This window comes from Coenobita brevimanus, chromosome 39, assembly GCF_032717465.1.
Source record: "Coenobita brevimanus isolate Jiangsu-jjx chromosome 39, ASM3271746v2, whole genome shotgun sequence".
In the NCBI taxonomy this organism is placed as follows: Eukaryota; Metazoa; Arthropoda; class Malacostraca; order Decapoda; family Coenobitidae; genus Coenobita; species Coenobita brevimanus.
Genome location: NC_136992.1, coordinates 397,638 through 420,000, shown reverse-complemented (window position 1 = coordinate 420,000; position 22,363 = coordinate 397,638). Strand labels below are relative to the sequence as shown.

At 47.9% G+C, this 22,363-nt stretch overlaps 1 protein-coding gene across 1 annotated transcript in view; it reads left to right on the top strand.

Moving 5' to 3' along the window:
* The window catches only part of LOC145396706 (uncharacterized), a 116,277-nt gene that overhangs the window by 72,012 nt on the left and 21,902 nt on the right, over positions 1–22,363 (top strand). The window contains exons 2-3 of the mRNA XM_080269992.1: positions 5,944–6,075; positions 12,691–13,464. Of these exons, the coding sequence (XP_080126118.1) occupies positions 5,952–6,075; positions 12,691–13,464 (898 nt within the window). The 5' untranslated portion in view covers positions 5,944–5,951. The remainder of the gene's footprint in view (positions 1–5,943; positions 6,076–12,690; positions 13,465–22,363) is intronic.

Genomic DNA, 22,363 nt, shown 5'->3' with positions numbered 1-22,363 from the left:
CTTCCCTTCCCTTCCCTACCTTCACCCTTTCCCTCTCCCCTCCACTCATCTCCAGTACTTTTCATTTTTCTCCCCTACCATCCGTCCTCTCCTCTTCTCATCCCTTTCCCCTCTTCCTTCCCTTCTCTTCTCTTAAACCCTCTCCTTCCCCCACCCAACCTCTCCCATGTTTCTTTCCTTCGTCTCCCCATCCCTTCACTCCCTTTCCTTCCCTCCCCTCCCCTCCCTCCTACCCCCGGAGATGTCATGTAGGGGATTGACATGACAGGAGCTCAGCCATCTTACTTATCCCTCCCCTCTCCCCTCACACCTCATTCACTCCCCTCACTTTCTCCTCCGTCTCCCCTCTCCTGTTTACTCCCCTTACAACTCATTTATTCCCCCTTTCTCCCACTCTTTCGTTCACACACACACACACACACACACACACACACACACACACACACACACACACACACACACACACACACACACACACACACACACACAACGGCAAAGTATGCATATGCAAACTCGCAATCGCAGTGACTCTCATTCCCTTCCTTCCTTCCTTTGTTCCATTCTTCCTTTTTTTTTTCTTTCCATTCTTTCTTATACTGTGCTGTTTCTCTCTCCCTTCCTAGAATCTCTCCCTTTCTTTCGCTCCTTCCCTTCTTCTCTTTCCTATTATTACCCGTCCCCGAGCCGCTCCAGCGAGGGGACGGGTATTGTTTTCACTTGGTTTGTCTGTCTGCCTGTCTGTTAACAACTTTACGCGAAAACTACTGGTGCGATTTTGATTAAAATAACAGGGATGATGGGCTGTGACCTTCTGATCATCTGATTAAATTTTGGGGCCAAATTTGGCCCAGGCCCAGGCCGTAGGCCCAAAAAATGTAAAAAAAAAAAAAAAATCGTTTTTTCTCCATAACTCCTTTCAAATTCGTCATAGCGACATGAAGCCAAAACCTAAAGGCACATCTTTCAAACCTGCATCCTATAACACACCTGCATCCTATAACACACCTGCATCCTATAACATATCTCACTACATAGGGGGGTCACCCTTCAGTTAGCAATTAGGGAGTCAGTGTCAGGTGAGTCGGGCCTAAAATTTCAGATGAGCATAAAATCGTCAATTGTCACCCGATTTACTTGAAATCTGATGTGTGACATCTTTGACTTGATATCCTGTTGTGTTTATACGTCAGCACTAAAATGACTGCCGGGGACGGGTTTGCTGTGCCTTGGCACTGTTTCTTGTTATTCCTTTTCTCAGCCCTTTCACCATTCCCTATTTCCTTCTACCCTTTCCCATTGCTTCCTTTCCCTCCTCCCTCCTTCATACCTACCTACCTACCTTCCTCCCTTCCTTCCTTTCCTTCCTTCCTTCCTTCCTTCCTTCCTTCCTTCCTTCCTGCCTCCCTCCCTCCCTCCCTCCCCAACAGCCTGAACTTCCTTCCCTCCTTCCATCCCTCCTTCCTTCCTTCCGTCCTTCCTTCCTTCCTTCCTTCCTGCCCTCCTTCCTTCCTTCCCCAACAGCCTGCACACTAAACCGCCTGCCAATTCCCAGACCACTTTATCCCTTCCCCATCCGACTTTGCATATCCAACATCCCCCCTTTCCCCCCCCCCTCTCCCCCATGTCTCCTGCCCCTTCTCCCCCATTTCCCCCTCCCCTCATCTCCCTTTCTCCCCTCCTTTCCACTCTTTTCCTTCCATTCTATCCTCCCTTCCCTTTCCCCTTCCTCCTTCCTCTCTCTTTCTCCCCTTCCCCCTCCCGTAGATTGCACCTGGAGTGTATTGAATGCGGGGTTCCAAACAGGTTCCAGTAGCCCCAGTAAGACACCATCCTCTCATTTAATGTAGTGCTTCTAGGTGACTGCGCTGATTGACAGTGGTTTCTTGTAGCCCACGAAATTATTTACAACGCTTGGTGGTAACAGTATAACCACATGGACCCCTATTGGTCTATACTCCATTTACTCTAACTTGGCTTAAGCGTGTCATCTCCCCATCTTGAATACTGAATAGATTAACACTAGACTATGAAGCTAGTCACGAAAAAGTGCTGTGGAAAGGATGCAGAGACACAGTATTTCTTGTTCTGCTATCAGATTACGTGAAATAAGCTGCGATAAGACGAAAATCTGGGCCAAGTGAAGGTGAAAAGAATATAGTAGCTTAAAACGCAACAAATGGATGATACTGTTAAGGGGTTATGTCAGAGGAGTATTTTTTTTTTATTACATTACCACTCAGGGAAGAGCGACTGGTTACTTGCCTTCAGTGTATGGACTAAGCAACCTTACCCCAGGGCCCAACGCACCTCAGTTTGCACGAAAGGATGAGTAAAATCGATTGAGAGATAGAGAGAGAGAGAGAGGATGCGGACGAAGATATGGGTATGTGTGTGTTTTTTTTTTTTTTTTTTTTTATGTGTCCGACTCTGGACACAGGCTTCAGAGCCTATATCTCGGGGGCAGTAGCCCATCCCAAGGCCCAGTAGTCCTCCTACACCTCCACATGTCACCACTTCGGCGCTAACACCCACCGTCCATATTGAATACATGCTAGGGCTGTCTCATACAGGACTGGTGTATTGGTATTAGCGGGGGTACTTTTACGACATGTCGGCGGGTCTTCTGGTAGATCAGGAAAGTCTGCTTTTATGAAATTTAAATCCTTAAACTGTTCCCTGCCCCAGCCGGGATTTGAACCTGGGTCCTTCAGGACTGCAGGCCGTCTCTCTACCGATTCAGCCACCGCCTCCCCAAAGGGGAAGGAGGGTTCATTGTGTGTGTGTGTGTGTGTGTGTGTGTGTGTGTGTGTGTGTGTGTGTGTGTGTGTGAGAGAGAGAGAGAGAGAGAGAGAGAGAGAGAGAGAGAGAGAGAGAGTTGTTTATCTGTTCCTGTCGTCATACACTGCCTCAGTTTGACAGGCTTTTGACTCTATCCATGTTTTGTCCTCTCTCTCTCTCTCTCTCTCTCTCTCTCTCTTTCTCTCTCTCTCTCTCTCTCTCTCTCTCTTTCTCTCTCTCTCTCTCTCACTATTATTCCGTGACCTCCCCCCCTTCTACCTCCCTCCATTCGATCACCAACTGTCACTCCTTATTTACTGAGTGAGAGGTAAGGCAGGCAGGCAGGCAGGCAGGAGGGTGAGGCAGGAAGGTAGGCAGGAGGGTAAGACAGGAAGGTAGGTAGGTAGGTGGAAGAGAGGTAGGAAGGTAGGAGAGTGAGGCAGGAGGGAGGAATGTAGGTAGGTAGGTAGGAGGCAAGAAGGTAGGTAGGTAGGAGGGTGAAACAGGGGGAGAGGGAGGCAGGTAGGCAGAAGAGAGAGAGAGAGAGAGAGAGAGAGAGAGAGGGCGATTGGGAGACAGCCAGACACCCCTCACACACACACACACACACACACACACACACACACACACACACACACACACACACACACACATCGCAAACAAACAGAATATACGTCACCGAAATGAAGGGAATGACAGTGAGATCCTGCAGTTTGAAGAAGGCAAAAACAGGATGCAATGAGAGAGAGAGAGAGAGAGAGAGAGAGAGAGAGAGAGAGAGAGAGAGAGAGAGAGAGAGAGAAATGTGTGGAATGAGAGGCATGAAGGGGAATGTTAAGGCCTTGAGCCGTGTTTCCTGACTCTCATAGTATCCCAAACATTTAGCCTACAGTCCTACCAACTCTCTCTCTCTCTCTCTCTCTCTCTCTCTACTTTCCCTTCCTCTCTGTCACGTTTCTCCCCTCACGCCCTCTTCCTTTCCCCCACCTCTCTCTCTCTCTCTCTCTCTCTCTCTCTCTCTCTCTCTCTCTTCTCACTATTTCTCCTCTCTCTCTTTCCGCAAATACTCTTCCCTTTCCTCTCTCCCCCTCTCCTCCTCCACATCTCTCTCTTCCCCCCCCCTCTCTCTCTCCCCTACCATTCTCTCTCCTCTCCTCCACGTCTCCTCTTTATTTCCTCCATCTACACCCTCCTTTCCTCAGCTGTCTTTCTCCTCCCTACACCCTCCCTTCCTTACCTCTCGTTCCTACACCCTCCCTTCCTCACCTCTCTCCTCCCTACACCCTCCCTTCCTTACCTCTCCTTCCTACACCCTCCCTTCCTTACCTCTCCTTCTTACACCCTCCCTTCCTCACCTCTCTTCTCCCTACACCGTCCCTTCCTCGCCTCTCTCCTCCCTACACCCTCCCTTCCTCACCTCTCTTTCTTCTCCCTACACCCTCCCTTCCTCGCCTCTCTCCTTCCTACACCCTCCCTTCCTCGCCCCTCTCTCTCCTCCCTACACCCTCCCTTCCTCGCCTCGCCTCCTCCCCACACCCTTCCTCCCACAGACTGACAGACAGGCAGACGTACAGAGAAAATGATAGACGGAAATGAAGAAGATGGAAAGTTTCGAAAGTTGCTCAGCATTACAAAGACGGAGAGATAGATAGATGGATGGATGGATAGATAGATAGATTGATTGATCGTCAGAGAGAGAGAGAGAGAGAGAGAGAGAGAGAGAGAGAGAGAAAGTGAGAAAAGTGTGAGAGTAGGTAATCAACTCATTCCATTAGGGTCTGACTTGGGCTGCGAAGGAAGTGGTATGGGGAGAGAAGGAAGGAAGGAAAGAAAGAAGGAAGGAAGGAAGAAATAAATAAATAAATAAAGAAGGAAGGAAGGAAGAAAGAAAGAAAGAAAGAAAGAAGGAAGGTAGGATGGAAGGAAAAATGATTTAGTGGAAGGAAGGAAGTGAGGACGGAGGGAGGGAGGAAAGGTGAAATAAGGAAAAATAAGAACGATAATAGCGTGTGGAAAAAAAGGAAGAAGGAAGCATGGAAAAGAGAAAGAGGGAGGTTAAGAATGGATTAATGAGAGAGGAGTGGAAGCTTAAGGGAGGAAGGAGGAAGAAGGAAGAGAAGGAGGAAGGAGGGAATTAAGGAAATGGGGTCGGAGGAAGGAAGGAGAGGCGGAAGGAGGTAAAGAAAAGGAAAAGAGGGGAAAATATAGAAGAATAGAGAGAGAGAGAGAGAGAGAGAGAGAGAGAGAGGATGCAGGTATTTTTCTTGATCACTTCCGTAGCAGACGATTTGCTAGAGATCTTTACTGCTTCATTAAATTGCTTGGCGGCGGCTGGAGGAAGAGAGAGAGAGAGAGAGAGAGAGAGAGAGAGAGAGAGAGAGAGAGAGAGAGAGAGAGAGAGGGGGGGGGCAAGGGTTAATCCAAAGCGAGTTCAGGAATCTGGGAGGCATTCTCTCTCTCTCTCTCTCTCTCTCTCTCTCTCCAGTTATTCATACGTTTCGCCGTGTGTGTGTGTGTGTGTGTGTGTGTGTGTGTGTGTGTGTGTGTGTGTGTGTGTGTGTGTGTGATTTAAATTCCATTATACTCTCTTCACTTTACCTTGGCCTAAATTACCATCCCTCCATCTTGAATGCTGAGTAATAGAACACTAGAATATGATGCTAGTCACGAAGAAGTGCCACAGAAATGATATAGAGCCGCAGCATTGTCTTCATCTGCCACTGAACTACGTGATATAAGCTGCGAAAGGATGAATATTTGAGCCAAGTGAAATGGCGAGGGACAGGGAGACGTGGAGGCGATTTGTTTGTGGCCACCCCGAATGGGATTGAGGCGTCTGGCAATAGATAGATAGAAAGGGAATGAACTATAGAAGAATTGCGTAAGATTATAAATGTTTAACTTACGCATCTTTCATCTCAAGAACTTAACTCCTTGGATTTGCCAGATTTCTCTCTCTCTCTCTCTCTTAGGGAAGTTAACCAATATAGACGATGAAGATGCTGATGATGGTGATGATGATGATGGTGATGAGGATGATGGAGATTTAACACCTTGATAATGATGGTGATGCTGATGATGGATGATGATGATGATGATGATGATGATGATGATGCTATATAAATTCAACAGCTAATGTGCCCCTTCTCTCTCCCTCCCCCCCAGACGCCCCCATGGGTTGTCTTGCGGTGAAGCGGTGGCTGTCATTCCTGCCGGCGGGGTTTGTGGTGTACGTCCTACTACACTACCTTATATACCAGCCCGACCTCGCTACACCCCCACACTCCCCCCTCATAGGTAAGTGTGTGTGTGTGTGTGTGTGTGTGTGTGTGTGTGTGTGTGTGTGTGTGTGTGTGTGTGTGTGTGTGTGTGTGTGTACCAGCCCGACCTCGCTACACCCCCACACTCCCCCCTCATAGGTAAGTGTGTGTGTGTGTGTGTGTGTGTGTGTGTGTGTGTGTGTGTGTGTGTGTGTGTGTGTGTGTTGGTGGAGGGTGAGAGGTGACGAGGATGAGATGGAGGGATGGGGTGGAGAGGTATAAGAGGGAGGGGGGGTGCGAGTTAGAGAGAGGGCAGACTGACAGCCGTAGGTAGGTAGGTAGATAAAATTCAGATAGATATAGGTACTGATAGATAAATAGATAGATAGATAGATAGAAAAGTCTCGTGTAATCTGAGTACAAGCGTCTGAGGTAAGAATAAAATCAGAAAATCGTCCCCCGAGAGAAACTGTGAGTCTCATGAATTTAGTGCCAAATATTTAGGGGAATTCGTCCTGCCTCCAGACGATTTTATTCAGCGGTGGAGAGACGTGGAGCTGGAGGGGTTAGCTAGAGAGTCCATCAACCCCTTCGCTACCAGGCACCTCTCCTAAGCTGAAGGAAATCGTTTGTCTTAGCTTGAAAGTGGGTAAAGAAGCTGATGGCTCTCTCTCTCTCTCTCTCTCTCTCTCTAATTCTTTCCCTTTCACTCTCTCTTCCTCCTCTTGGCCCAGTTCTTCTTCCCCTTTCTCTCTCCTTTTGTCTTCCCCTCCCCTCCCTCTTCCCCTCCCCCTACCCCTACCCCTTTACCTTCTCTTTCCCCCCCTCTCCCTCCACCTACACAATTCCCCTCCCCCTTTTCTTTTTCCTCTCTCCCCTTCTTCCTCCTCCTCCTCTTCTCTTTCCCCCCTCTCTTTCTCCTACCCCTTCTTTCTTCCTTCCTTACACTTCCCTCTCCTCTTTTTCCCCTACTCTGCTATCTTTCCTCTCTCTCTCTCTCTCTCTCTCTCTCTCTCTCTCTCTCTCTCTCTCCATTTCTCAGTATTTTCTCTCCCCCTCTTCACTTTACGGCGTGTTTACTTAACCTCTCGACTTCCTTCCCTCCTCTCCTCCGGTACTCTTCCTCCGCTCTCGTTCTCTCCGCCTCTTTCCTTCTATCTATCCATCTATCTACCTGTCTGTCTGTTTATATCTGACTGTTTATCTGTGTCTACTTGCCTGTCTGTCTGTCTAAATCTGTCAATATATTCTTCATTAATAGACGATTTTGTTTTGATGAATCTGGATGTATGATTCTCTCTCTCTCTCTCTCTCTCTCTCTCTCTCTCTCTCTCTCTCTCTCCTGTTGAAGCCAGTAATAATTCACGGTGCTTCATTTTTGCCTGGATCCCCCCACACATGCACTGGATGAAAAGTTAAAGCAAGCACACAGCCTCTCTCTCTCACTCACTTTAACTTGCTCTCGTCTCTCTACCCAACTCCGACTCTCTCTCTCTCTCTCTCATTTCTTGGCTCTCGATCTTGGCTTTCCTTCTCTTTTTCTCTCCATTCTCCCTCCCACTTCATTCTCCATCTTCGTCTTATTTCTCCTCCTCCGCCTCCTCCTCCTCCTCCTCCTCCTCCACCATCACATCTTCCTTCCCACCCTCTCTCTCAAAGTTTTTCTCTTCCCTCTCCGCCTCTCATATTTCTCTCCTTCCAAATCTTTCCTCCATCCTTACACTATTTTTTCTCCCTCCCCTCCCCCCTTCCGTCTCCTTCCCCCCATTTCTCTCTGTTTTTTTCCCCTTCCATTCCTTTTCCTTGTCTTTCACCCCTTTCCCCCCCCCTCTCTCTCTCTCTCTCTCTCTCTCCGTTACCGGAAGCGTATCACACTGACTCATATCCTGACACTCATTTGCTAATGAGAGAGAGAGAGAGAGAGAGAGAGAGAGAGAGAGAGAGAGAGAGAGAGAGATCAGAAGACTTGAGACGTAAATACTGTGCAAGGCATTTGTGTGTGTGTGTGTGTGTGTGTGTGTGTGTGTTACCCTGACTATCACATCATCATCATCATCATCATCATCATCATCATCATCACCACCACCACCACCACCACCACCACCACCACCACCACCACCTCCACCACCACCACCACCACCACCACCACCACCACCACCACCACATAAAAACTGTCACTTGTCAAATAAATCACCCACGATATGTTCAAAATGACCTCATAGGCTCCTGTGGCCTCAAAAGACTAATTGCTCTGCTAATTAGTGGTGTGGTTGTTAGAGAGAGAGAGAGAGAGAGAGAGAGAGAGAGAGAGAGAGAGGAGTTTATAAAAGATCAGAGGGTAGCGTCTCCAGGTCTGTGAAATACGAGTTATCCAGTCTCTTTTATTAACATGCAAAGCAGGAAGAATCACTCGACGTAAAAAATTCCTGATTCTGTTTCTTCCATGTCTGCTTTTTTCTGTTCTCCTGACGGCGTGCCAGCTGAGTGGATAGCATCGCTGGCTATGCACCTGTTGGCCCAAGTGACTGGGTTCGAATCCTTTTGTGGGCATTAGGTCCCGCTCGATTAATGTATCCGTCCACACAGTGTTGACTGGTAGGTGTATGAATACCCTGGGTAACAAGTAGACGAGGTATCTGTGGTAACATGGGTGATGTAGTGGTCGTATATCCCAAGATATTGGGTGATTAGCCCGCCACAGGGCCAAAGGCTTAGGTTAGGGAGGTGAGCACTACGGCTAAGTGACTCATGACGTCTGCCCTCATCTTTACTTTTTTACCTGCTGAGTCGTAACAGTAGATTAACACTAGAATGTGATGCTAGTCACAAAGAAGTGTTGTGGAAAGTATGTAGAGCCCCGGTATTGTCTTTCGCCATTGTGCTGCATCAAATAAGTTGCCCAAGGACGAAGATTTGGGCCAAGTTAGGTAAAAGGACTGCAGTGGTAAGTCCACGTGTGAATCAGCGTCCAGAGGTATTGTTTTTAGGCTTGATGTGCCTCTCTTTACCTAACCCTAACTCTCCCGCCTCCCGCTATTTACTCAGGCACGTCGCCGTGTCGCTTTCTTGCCCCCGTAAAAAGTTCGTGACGAAACTTAGCGGTCACTTTCTTCCTCCATAAACGCTTGACGGCCCTGCGGCTCTCCCTTCCTCGGTGCCAGCGCTCTCACCACTATCGCTTTTTTCCCTCATGTGTGACCACCGGACGAAGTGCTAGGACAATTTTCCGGGTAGGTGGGGCGATGGTATTAAGTGGGATCGGTGGGGAAATGACGGATGTGGGGATGGTTGTGGACGTGTTGTGGTTAGTACGTGGTGGAGGATGTGGCAGGGTGGCGCAAGGTGGCCGCGGGCGGGAAAATTGTTGATAGCGTCTGCGGTTGAGGATTTTGTAGCGTCGCATTACATAATTTAGCTGTGGCTGGGGAAAGGGAACTGTCAGGGCTAAAAAGTGACGTAGAAATCTGAATTAGGGAAAGTTCAGCGTGATATTGCGGCCAAAATTGATGAGCTTATGGGATGATATTATGGCTAAAATCGATGGGCTTTTGGGATGAAATTATGGCTAAAATCTACGGGCTTCTGGGGTGATATTATGGCTAAAAGAGTTTGACTTCTGGGGTGATGTGGCTAAAATTGATTGGCTTCTGGGATGAGACTGACAGACGAAATTATGATCAGTCGTAACTCAGATTTTCATTTACAGGAAAAATAGGAGACAGGGAAAGTTCTTGAGATCACTTTTCCTTGTAATTTCTGAAAAGAAAAAACGCACTAATTCTCCTCTCGTAACGAAGATGGATTTTTGTAGGATGAATAAGGGACGGGAGGCCTATGCTCTTTATTTCCGGTGGCGTAGGAGGGAGGGGGAGGATCAAAGGGAGCCCGCCTCCCCTAGTCAAACCCCTGAACCCTTCATATCGGAATTTTGTATCATTTGGATGTGTCTTCACAGTGCAGTATTGCCCCCCTTGGTTCTACAATGCCCCCTCTGGTCCCACAATGCCCCCTCTGGTCCCACAATGCCGTCTCTGGTCCCACAATGCCCCCCTTGGTCCCACAATGCCCCCCTTGGTCCCACAATGCCCCCTCTGGTCCCTCAATGCCACCCTTGGTCCCACAATGCCCCCTCTGGTCCCACAATGCCGTCTCTGGTCCCACAATGCCCCCTCTGGTCCCACAATGCCCTCTCTGGTCCCACAATGCCCCCCTTGGTCCCAAATGCCTCCCTACCTGGTCCCACAATGCCCCTCCTCTCTAGTCCCACTATGCCTCCCTCATCTATGAACACCTGACCACCTTACTACTTCTCTAACTCTTGTAAAAACAGTTTGCATTTATGACAGGGCCTAGGTCTTAATCACTTCTCCACGATAACGATTAAAAGGAAAGAAAGTGTATGAATATGATCGTAAGAGGAACGTCATACAGTACATCTGTTCCCTACACACGTATACCAAATGTGTGTGTGTGTGTGTGTGTGTGTGTGTGTGTGTGTGTGTGTGTGTGTGTGTGTGTGTGTGTGTGTGTGTCTTTCATCGTTACATTATGCATTAAGTTTGGACAAGATCGTGTGTGTGTGTGTGTGTGTGTGTGTGTGTGTGTGTGTGTGTGTGTGTGTGTGTGTTTGTGTGTGTGTGAACAAAATAACTCAAGTTCTGATCCGATTTTAACCAAACTTGGTAAAAGGAATGAGGGCAAGACACGGATGAAGTCATAAAATTTTGATAAGAATCCGTCGAAGCCCAAGAATCACAGGGCATCGTCAAATATTCATCCTTAAATCTGTATAGGATGTGGGTGTTGCTGTGTGTTCTGTGAATATTTTTCTTATCCCCGTCTAACATAACAACACAATCTGATCTAACAGAAATCTCCGCCGGCTACTTGTCTGGTTCGGTGTGATAATTGTGATGTATCTAATTAGGGCTAATACACACCTGGCCAGGTAATAGGGTTAGGGCGGTGGTCAGTCTGGGCCGTAATTAGCGTAATGTAGTTAGGGTGGGTCACATACTGAGATCCGAGTCCCGGGGGTTTGGTGTTGCTGGCTGGATGTGCCTGCTGAGTTTACGTGGAGCAGACATTAACCTGATTTGGCCTAACTTAACCTACCTTCAAATAACTTGGCCTAACTTAACCTAATTTGACCTGGGTTAACCGGACGTCACTTAACTGAATGTGCCGACTGAACCTAACCTAACTTAACCTAATTTAATCTAACTCTACCCAGTCTAATGACATAAAATAAACTGAACTGTTATAAAGTAATCTGACCTAACCTGCCAACCTAAAGTAATTGTAAGGAATTCGAACATAACCAGAAAGAGAGAGAGAGAGAGAGAGAGAGAGAGAGAGAGAGTAAACTGTTAATGTTGCATGCTGATGGTAGGCTCAATATTTAGGCCGAGAAACGTGCTAGAGTGGGGCAGGTTTGTGTGTGTGTGTGTGTGTGTGTGTGTGTGTGTGTGTGTGTGTGTGTGTGTGTGTGTGTGTGTGTGTGTGTGTGTGAGAGAGAGAGAGAGAGAGAGAGAGAGAGAGAGAGATCCAGGGAGACTGAAAATTGAGGAAAGGTCTTGTTACTTGCAAATGGGTTCCCTAGACATCCTACAGTATAATGAGTCAGTCGAAGGTCTCTCTCTCTCTCTCTCTCTCTCTCTCTTTTCTCCCCCCCCCCTCCTCAGTTTGCGTGGAGCCCATGGGAGAGACAGACAGCGAGCAATCTGCCAAATGGAGACTCCCCCCCCGTCTCTCTCTCTCTCTCTCTCTCTCCCTAACACCCTCAGTTTGTCTCCTACTATACGAGAATGTCAGCGAGTCACACCATAGATTCTTAAGTAAAGTTTTCTCTCTCTCATATCCTGAATTACATATTACAGAAAGAACACGGGACATGTGTAAATTAAACCTTTCTTCCTGTAAAAAAAATATATATATAATAATCTCTGGTTTTCCTGATGTGCTATTCCTGTTTCTCTTCAATAAACCTTCACCAGACATCCACCCCATAGAACCTACCCTACCCTGAGAGACACGAATGCACCTAGGTATTTTGCGATGCTGTTATTACGCTACAACACAAAGTTTAACTCACAAACAGTCCATTATGTCCTTAAAGCAGCACGCCACACGCCACAACACACTCACTTCATCCACCACTCTCATAACACAGGCGGCCCTTGAACATAACCCTTCTAAAACGTATATATATCTGGGAGCGCAAGGATGAAGTGGCCTGTTTTCTTCAGTCCACTGGGTTCGCGTCCAAGTTAACGTGGGGTAACAGGAAAATATGTATGTTGGCGTTGCTAAGTGTAGTTAAATGTGATGTAGTGTGGCGTACTGATGTGGTGTGGTGTGGTGTGCAGTAGTGCGGTGTGGTGTAGTCTTAAGTGATAGTGTTATGTGGTGTGCGTGTGTAGTGCATTGTGGTGTAGTGCTTTGGTGTGGTATTGGGTGATACTGTTTTGTGGTGTTGCCCTAGCTGTGGTGTGATGAAGTGTGGTGTGGTGTGGTGCAGTTTGTAATGGTGTTATTATGTTACAGTTGGTGGTGGTACCGTGAATGTTGTAGATGTGGGTGGTGGTGGTGGCAGTATGGTGTGTTATGGTGTATTGTGGTGTTATTAACCCTGTGCTGTTATGTGTTGCAGGTGGTGGTAACGTGAGTGTGGTAGGTGTGGGTGGTGGTGGTGGTGGGCGCAGCTTGCAGAGTGGCCCCAGGGTACTGCCGCCCCTCACCCCTGACCCCACCACCGCCCCCAGCGACCCCGGTCCCGACGACCCACCCCGCCACCACAACACCACCCAGACCCACCCAGGTACAGCCCCGCCCCTCACAGACACCTCCCAGCCCAAGTGGCCTCCTGCCCCCCCGCCTCCGCCCTACCACTCAGACTCGGGTGAAGGGGGCGAGGCGGGGCTTCCTCAAGCCCCGTCCAGGGACCCCGGGGTGAGCCTGGCCGCGCCGGGGTCCCTGGAGGAGGCCAGTCTGGAACCCCCGTCCCCCCCGGACCCCCCTGCGGCACTCTTCAGGCCCGCCCTGGCCCCCTCGTCCCGCACCCGCCCCGTCTCCCCAGCCCTCTACCAAGCCCTACCAGCCTCCCCCAGCCTGCCCCCCCTGCTGCCCGACTATGGGGGCGACGACCCCGGCCTGGTGCAGTACCCCAGCGTGGGCGTGGGTCGGTACCACATGAGAAGCGGCGTGTACATGGAGCCCCGCCCCGCCGCCCGCACCTACACCAGCGGGCAGGTGAGGGCGGGGGTGGGGACGGGGCTATACCCTCACACGCGCGTCCTGGCCCCGGCCCCCCTCGCTCACCACCCGCCCCTCCCCCAGGACCTGGCGCACGTGTTCGACCCCTTCGGGTACCCCGAGGGTCACGACCTGACCATGGGGGTGGACCTCACCCCCCCGCGACCCCCAGGTAACACCCTGCATGACCCCACCCCTACCCACTCCACCCCGCCTGGCTCATGCCATCCCTCCTGAGGCCTGCCTTCCTGCATGATACCCCCACCCCCCTCCCGACACACACACACACACACACACACACACACACACACACACACACACACACACACACACAGTAGTTGTGGGTTCGATCCTGGTACTTGCAGGAAACAGTTTCTGGATTTTATTCAGCTTAGCTTCGATATGACGATGTTCATAGGTGTTCCAAGTGGCCACACCCCCACTTCAAAAAACATCCTCACTGATACTAAAAAACACCAGATGTCAGTGTGATAGCCCCAGCGTGTCACAATAGCCATGATGGGTGTTAGCGCCTAAGTGGTCACATTTGAAGGTGGTGTGGTTGTGTTCAGGCCTCAAAAACAACCCCACACCGTTAAAACAATCCCTCTGATACCACAACACCAGATCTGAATGTAATGCCCCGGCTTATCACTGTTGAGAGGGTGGACGTTTGTGCTAAGTGGTGGGGCTGCAGAGGATTAGCCTAATGTTGGTGTGTCGTAGGTGGATTACTGGCCTGTGGGAATAGTTATCATCATCATCATCATCATCATCATCATCATCATCATCATCCTGGCCATTGTTTATAATGTTGAGGTAGAATCCAGAAACAACACACACACACACACACACACACACACACACACACACACACACACACACACACACACACACACACACACACACACACACACACACACACACACACACACACCACCCTCCAACCCCTCCCAGTATCAACCCCACTACAACACACACACACACACACACACACACACACACACACACACACACACACACACACACACACACACACACCACCCTCCAACCCCTCCCAGTATCAACCCCACTACAACACACACACACACACACACACACACACACACACACACACCACCCTCCAACCCCTCCCAGTATCAACCCCACTACAACATAACCTGGAAAAATCAAGAACAGAACAAAGCACAGAACAAGGACAAGAACAAGAACAAGAGGGCGACTGCATGTGAAGGAGGGGGTGCTTCTTACCCCTCCCCCGTACTTCCCCACCCCTTCTTCCCCCTTTCCTCTTCCTCCTCTTCTTCCTAACCCTTTCAAGACAGTGACGTGTCTCGTATTTTATTCTTGCTGTCACCGGGTAATTTTTTCCCTACGATTTTCTTCAGCTGTAGTATGGAAGGAGTTAAGGCTCAAACCCCTTCAAGTATGAGTTTCTCCTAAGCTGAATAAAATCGTCTGAAGGTAGCAAGAATAAAAGAGAGAAACCTCGTCATAGTACTGAAGCGGTGGAGTTAATCTGAAGGGTGCCGTAGTGTTTGGGGTGTTGCTGTATTACCTATCTGTTTTCTACGTACCTGTGTATTTATATATATGTATGCAATTTACATGTAATCTACTTGTATTTTATGTATTATGTATCTACCAGTATTTTATCCACTTTTTTTAATATCGCTGTTGGTTTTCTGTATTTCAAGCATGGGGGTCACCGAATGTATGTAATGTTTCTATAATCCAGTATCTTTGCATCTCTTACCTTTCTCTGTATCTGATATCAATGTGTCCGTGTGCCCTTAACTGTGCCGTGTATTTTTTGGTCCTTTCTTTATAAATGTGTCTGTGTAGTGTGAGATCTGTGTAATAATATTTTGCTGAAGGGAACTGGTAGGGGTTTAGATTGATCTGATGACTTATGAATGGAGGATCACATGATAGAGGGTTGGACTTTTTTCTTTTTCGAATTGACTACCCGGCATCCAAGAAAAGAATGTGTAGGTGGTTAGGTCGGTGAAGTAGAAGCCAGGATTCCAGGGGCTAGAATGATATGTTAGTGAATGTCTGGCCCAGTACATTCCACTTTCGTACCTAGTTTTTGGATCTTACGTCACCCGAATCACTAGGATGGAAGAAAATGATAATAATAATAATAATGATGATGATGATGATGATGATGATGATGATGAATTTTTCTCGATAATAAATATTTTTTTGAGTTAATTGTGGTTTTCTTAAAAGTAGCTCACGTTTAGTTCAATTAGCGATTTTATTAGTATAGTTGATTAGAGATTTAGATGTTATATGGTAGTTAGGTTTGAGGTGTGTGTGTGTGTGTGTGTGTGTGTGTGTGTGTGTGTGTGTGTGTGTGTATTAAATCTGAGTGTTGGTAATCAGCTTATGTCTTGCTTTTGTCAGTGTTTTTGTAGTTGTTTGTAACTGTTTGTATTGTTGGTATGTGTTTGTTCTTTAGTCATTTATTTATCATGTGTAATTATTCGTTTACTCTGTCCTTAGATTAATTTATATGACTGAATAGCGACACACACACACACACACACACACACACACACACACACACACACACACACACACACACACACACACACACACACACACACACACACACACACACAGGAAGGATACTCTCTGTCGTTTGATCATGGCTGCATATTCCGGGAAAAATTAGACTTATTGTACCGTATTTCCTTCACACTTAGGCAAACTCGTCAATTTTCTTTCTGATGCATCTTATCAAGGAAAATTTTACTTAGTGTTCCTTCCTTTCCCTCCTCCTCCTCGTCCTCCTCCTCCTCCTCCTCCTCCTCCTAACATATATTACGGACTCTTATTTTTTTCTTTCTTCTTGTCTTCCTCCTCTTCCCGCACCTTCTGTCTTCCCTCCATCCCCTCCCCACCTCACTCCCATCTTCAGTGTTTTTCTCATCTCCCCGCCTTTTCTGCTTACAATCCTTTTACCTCCCCTCGTTACTCTTCCCTCCCCTCGTTACTCTCCCTTCCCCTCTCCTCTCCTCTCCTCTCCACTCGTCTCTTCTCCTCTCCTCTCCTCTCCTCTCCTCTCTCCTCCCCCTTCCCTCCCCTCAGATTCCATGTCCTTGAAGGGAAGGGGGAGGGGCAAGAGGGTAAGTTTGGGGAGGGGGGAGAGGGGAGGGGGAGACGCGACAGGCAAGAAGGGAAAGAATTGGATTAAGGAATTGATGGGAAGAGAGAGAGAGAGAGTAGGAGTGTTGAGTACTGTGGGGGGGGTTGGTATGTAGGCATGTTTGGGAGGGGGGTAAATCTACCCCCTCCCTCCTCCCCTCTCCCCTCTTCGCAGCCAAGGTCAGTATTACGTGGGGTCATCGTGACGTCATGGGTAGTGGGGATGGTATTGGTAGTTGTGGTTGTGGTGGTAGTTGTGATGGTAGGGGTGTGTGGTAGGGATGGTAATTGTGGTGGTAGTTGTGGTAGTGGTGGTAGTTGTGTTGGTAGGGGTGTGTGGTAGTGGTGGTAATTGTGGTGGTTGAGGTGTTGTAGTGGTGGTAGTTGTGTTGGTAGGGTTGTGTGGTAGTGGTGGTAGTTGTGCTGGTAGAGGTGTGTGGTAGTGGTGGTAGTTGTGTTGGTAGGGGTGTGTGGTAGTGATGGTAATTGTGGTGGTAGTTGTGTTGGTAGGGTTGTGTGGTAGTGGTGGTAGTTGTGTTGGTAGGGTTGTGTGGTAGTGGTGGTAGTTGTGCTGGTAGAGGTGTGTGGTAGTGGTGCTAGTTGTGTTGGTAGGGGTGTGTGGTAGTGGTGGTAGTTGTGTTGGTAGGGGTGTGTGGTAGTGGCGGTAGTTGTGTTGGTAGGGGTGTGGTAGTGGTGGTAATTGTGGTGGTAGAGGTGTGGTAGTGGTGGTAGTTATGGTTGCTATTAGTTATGTGTTTTTACCTGATGGAACTGATAACCGATATAAATAGTGACTGTAATGATCCTCTCTCTCTCTCTCTCTCTCTCTCTCTCTCTCTCAGGTCTTCTATATATGGCAGTGACTGACCAACCCAACCCCCAAAATGAAAAGAGTAAAAAAAAAATATATATATATGTTTAACTTCTTGACTCCCAGTAAATATTCTTAACTATATTCTTATTATGGCCAGACGATTTTATTCAGCGCTGGGGAGGCCTCTTGTTGTTCAGGGCACCTCCAGACGATTTTACTCAGCCTAGGATGGATTGTTATTGAACTGGGAGGGTTGGATGCTGTTTACATTCACTCCTTACGTACCAAATCTCTCCCCTAATATCAGGAAAATTGTTTGGATAGAACAGGAAAAATTACATATCTCGTTTTACTCCATTAATTTACTCCGGCTTGGCCTAAAATTGCTATCTATACATACTGACTGGTGAGTTGTAGCAGTGGATTAACACTACAATATGATGCTAGTCACGAAGAAGTGCTATGGAAAGGATGTGGAGCCGTAGCATCATCATCTGACACTTAGATACCTCTTTTTTCACTCTAACTAGGCCCAAAATTGCCATCTATCCATCTGGAATGCCGAGTAGATTAACACTAGAATATGATGCTAGTCACGAAGAAGTGCTATGGAAAGGATGTGGAGCCGCAGCATCATCATCCGACACTTAGATTCGTTTAATAAGCTACAAAAAGGGAAAAATCTGGCCCAGGTTAAGATGAAGAGGGATTACCGTATATTAAGAGGATTTTCTTAAACTGAATACACTCATCAGCTGCTGGATTAAGAGTGACGTCATTTCTTGGATTAAAGCGATGACGTCATTACGATTAAAACGATGACGTCATTTCCAGGAGTAAAACGATGACGTCATTTCCGTGATTAAAACGATGACGTTAATTCCGGGATATATCGATGACGTCACTTCTAGGATTAAAACGATGACGTCAATTCCGGGATTTAAAAGATGACGTCATTTCCAGGATTTCACTGTGTACTCGCTTTCAAGACTATTTTCTTAAGAGACATCACTGACAAGCATCCCCATCCACCACTTTAGTACGATGACCTCTTAACGCCTTCATTCCGGTAACTTATTCTGAGAGTATTATTATTGGTATCTTCAGACGATATTATTCAGTTTAGACTCAACACTTCACGATGCAACTCTGAACACTTCACGATGCAACTCAAACTCAACACCTCACGATGCAACTCACACTCAACACTTCACGATACAACTCAAACTCAACACCTCACGATGCAACTCAAACTCAACACTTCACGATGCAACTCAAACTCAACACATCACGATGCAACTCAAACTCAATACTTCACGATGCAACTCAAACTCAACACTTCACGATGCAACTCAAACTCAACACTTCACGATGCAACTCAAACTCAACACCTCACGATGCAACTCAAACTCAACACTTCACGATGCAACTCAAACTCAACACTTTACGATTCAGCTCAAACTCAACGCTTCACGATGCAACTCAAACTCAACACTTCACGATGCAACTCAAATTCTTCAACACCCGCTTATGGGAAACATCAGGCAAGATCTAGGAAAGACTTGAGGATGACGATGATGTAAATTTCCTCCACGTACAAAGGCTGGATAGGGGCATGAATATACATCACAGGTGGTTCCCCCTAAGGTTCAAAGCACTGGGGGACCTCTTGCAATACCTGGATATACCGACTAATTAACACCTGGCTTACCTTTACCTACCTATATCACATACAAGGCCAATTAACAACACCTGGCTTACCTATGCCTACCTATATCACCTACAAGACCAATTAACAACACCTGGCTTACCTGTGCCTACCTATATCACCTACAAGACCAATTAACAACCCCTGGCTTACCTATGCCTACCTATATCACATACAAGACCAATTAACAACGCCTGGCTTACCTATGCCTACCTATATCACCTACAAGACCAATTAACAACACCTGGCTTACCTATGCCTATCTATATCACCTACAAGACCAATTAACAACACCTAGCTTACCTATGCCTACCTGTATCACCTACAAGACCAATTAACAACACCTGGCTTACCTGTGCCTACCTGTATCACCTACAAGACCAATTAACAACACCTGGCTTACCTATGCCTACCTGTATCACCTACAACACCATATACAAACACAGGTACCAAGCTCATCGGCGGTGTACATTAGGCGATGCAGAAACAAACTGATTAACTACAAAAATATAATTAACCTACACTTCACACCTACACACTTGTTTCTCTTTCACCCCAGTGGCCCTTCTTACTGTACTGCCTCTTGTTTCTCTTCCTAGTAACCCATGATAAAAAAAAATTGTAAATAATTGGGATTGGGGATAGGGAGAGAGACAGGGGTGAAAGGAGTTAAGAGCGAGGGGAAGGAGGGGTATAGAAAGGGGGAAAGGGGGAGTGAGGGGGAAGAGAAAAACTGTGGAGGGGAGAAAAGGAAAACGGGGAGACAGAACGGGTTAGGGGAGGGAAGGGGTGAGAAGGTGGGAAGGGGAGGGAGGGGGTGAGAAGGAAAGGAGGGGAGGGAGGGGGTGAGAAGAAGAGGAGGAAAGGGAGACGCGTGAAGTATGTTACAGGATGGGGTGAGGGGAGGAAAGGGAGGGAGAGGGGAGAGGGGTGGGGGAGGAGGCGGGGATGAAATGTGTGAGGGGAGAGTAGGAGATAGAGGGAAGGAAGGTTGAGGGAGGGGAAGGGGATGGAAGAGGGGAACAGCACACAGGTGGTGGGGGAGGGGGAAGACAGATGAATGAAATGATCTGAGAGAGAGAGAGGGGGGGGGGAAGGGAGTGAAATGACGTAAGTTAGATCACAGAGAGAGAGAGATGAGGTAGAGGGAGTATGGCAAGAGTGGGGGGAGAAAAAAGGATGAAATGACATAAGTTAGAGGTGAGGGAGGGAGGGAGGGAGGAAGCTCGGGAGAGGGGGGGAGGGAGGGAGGGAGGAAGATCGGGAGAGGGGGGGGAGAGAGGGGAGGGAGGAGGAAGATCGAGAGAGGGGAGGGAGGAGGAAGATCGGGAAAGAGGGGAGGGGTATCTCCAAAGACAACCACCATACGGAAATAGTTAAGACTGGCGCCAGACTCCCTACCCCCCCTCCCTCTACCACTCCCCCCTCCCTCTACCACTCCCCCCTCCCTCCCTCCCTCCCTCCCTCCCTCCCTTCCTTCCTTCCTTCCTTCCTTCCTTCCTTTTAATAATTGTCCCCCCACCCTCCCCCAACCTTCCTTTTCCTTCGTTCCTCTTCCCCCCCACCCTATTTTTTTCCTTCCTCCTTCCTTCTTTTCTTCCTGTTAATTTTCCTCCTTATCTTATCCTTCCTCTCTCCCTTCTTAGCCTCAAGTTTCTCCCTGTTTTAAAATATCCTTCCCTCCCCTAAACCTTTTCCTCTCCCTTTTCCATACGCTTCTCTTCTTCCTACCTTCTTTCCTCCTTTCCTTCAAACTATTCTTCATCCTTCCTCTTTCCTTTCCCTCTCCCTTCCCCCCCCCCCTACCGGCACCCCCTTTCACACCAGTCACCCTTCTTCTCCCTCCCTTCCTTCCCCTTCCCCTTCCTTTCCCCTTCTTCTTCCCCTGTTCTTTCAAAGTTTTCCTCCCCCTCTCACCTTTACCCTTCCTTCCTCCTTCCTTCCCACTCCCTCATCTGTCCTCCTTCCTCCTCCTCCTCCTCCTCCTCTTCCCTTTCCTCCCTTTCTTTTTCTCTCCAATTCCCCTCCTCCCTCCTCCGTGCTCATCTAGTGTTTCATGTTGATCATATTATGTCAGACACGAGAGGACTGGATTGTGTTCCCTCCCCTCCCCTCCCCTCCTTTCTCCCCAGTCCCTTCCCATCTCTCCCCTGACAGATCTTCCCCAGCCTCTCCTCTCCTCCTTTCTTCTCTCCTCTCCTCCCTCTCCTCTTCCATCCCTTCCCATTCCAGTATTTACCCCTTCCCTTCCGCCCTTTGCAGCCTCTTCTATCAATCTTTATTCCTTTCTTCTCCACTCCCTTAATTTTCTCTTCTTTATCTCCTTCCTCCTCTCACCCTGTCTCTATCCTCTCTGTTCTCTCCTCTCCTCCTCTCTCCCTGTGCCTTCCATCTCTCTTTTCCTGCCCATTTCACTGTCCTCTTTCTCACTGCCTCTTTTATCCTCTTTCTCGTTGCCCTTTTCCCCTTCCTCTACGCCTTCCTTTATTCTCTCTCTCTCTCTCTCTCTCTCTCTCTCTCTCTCTCTCAGACACATTAAACTTTTTATTGAGAGGGGAGGGGGGAAGGGACGAGAGAGAGAGAGAGAGAGAGAGAGAAATTTCCTCCAATCTTTTCCCCCGTCCCTCCATTTTTTACCTTCATTATTTTCCCCATTGATTTACAATATATTCCTTCTTATGACTTGGCACAGTCCTTCACTCCCGTCCACTCCCTCCTTCCTTCCTTCCTTCCCTCCTTCCCCTCTAATCCTCCTCCTTCCCTTCCTCCTTAATCCTTATCCGTCCAGCACTTCCTTCCTCCTTTCGCTTCCTTTCTTCCCTTCCTCTTTTGTTCTCCCTCGCTTCATCTCGCTCTTTCTCTCTCATCGTTCCTCATCCTCCTTTCTTTCTTTCCCTTCCTTCCTATCCCTCTTCACTTCGTCTACTTATTCTTCCCTTTCATCATTCCCCTACGTCTCGCATATATAAGAGAGAGAGAGAGAGAGAGAGAGAGAGAGAGAGAGAGAGAGAGAGAGAGAGAGAGAGAGAGGAGGAGGGGGGGAGATGGTGAAAGAGAAGAGTAACAAAGTGAAGGAAGACAGGAAGGAAGGAAAAAAGGGAAGTTAGTGGTGAAGATGTGGTATGAAAGAAAGATGTAGAGCCGTAGCATTATTAATTCTGCTACTGATCTGTGTAAAATAAGCTGAAATAGGCCAAGTTAAAGTGAAAGTACTACAGTGCCACCTAAAATAAAGAGCAGAAGCGATTATGTTAAGGCCGTGAGGTAGCCAACGTGTATAAAACGGGATTACTGTGGATTGCAAGTGATTTATCCCGGCTCAGTGCACCGGATTTATGGAACGGTGCTTGGAATGACTCAGACGTATTAAACCACTTTCACTGCCATGGCGAT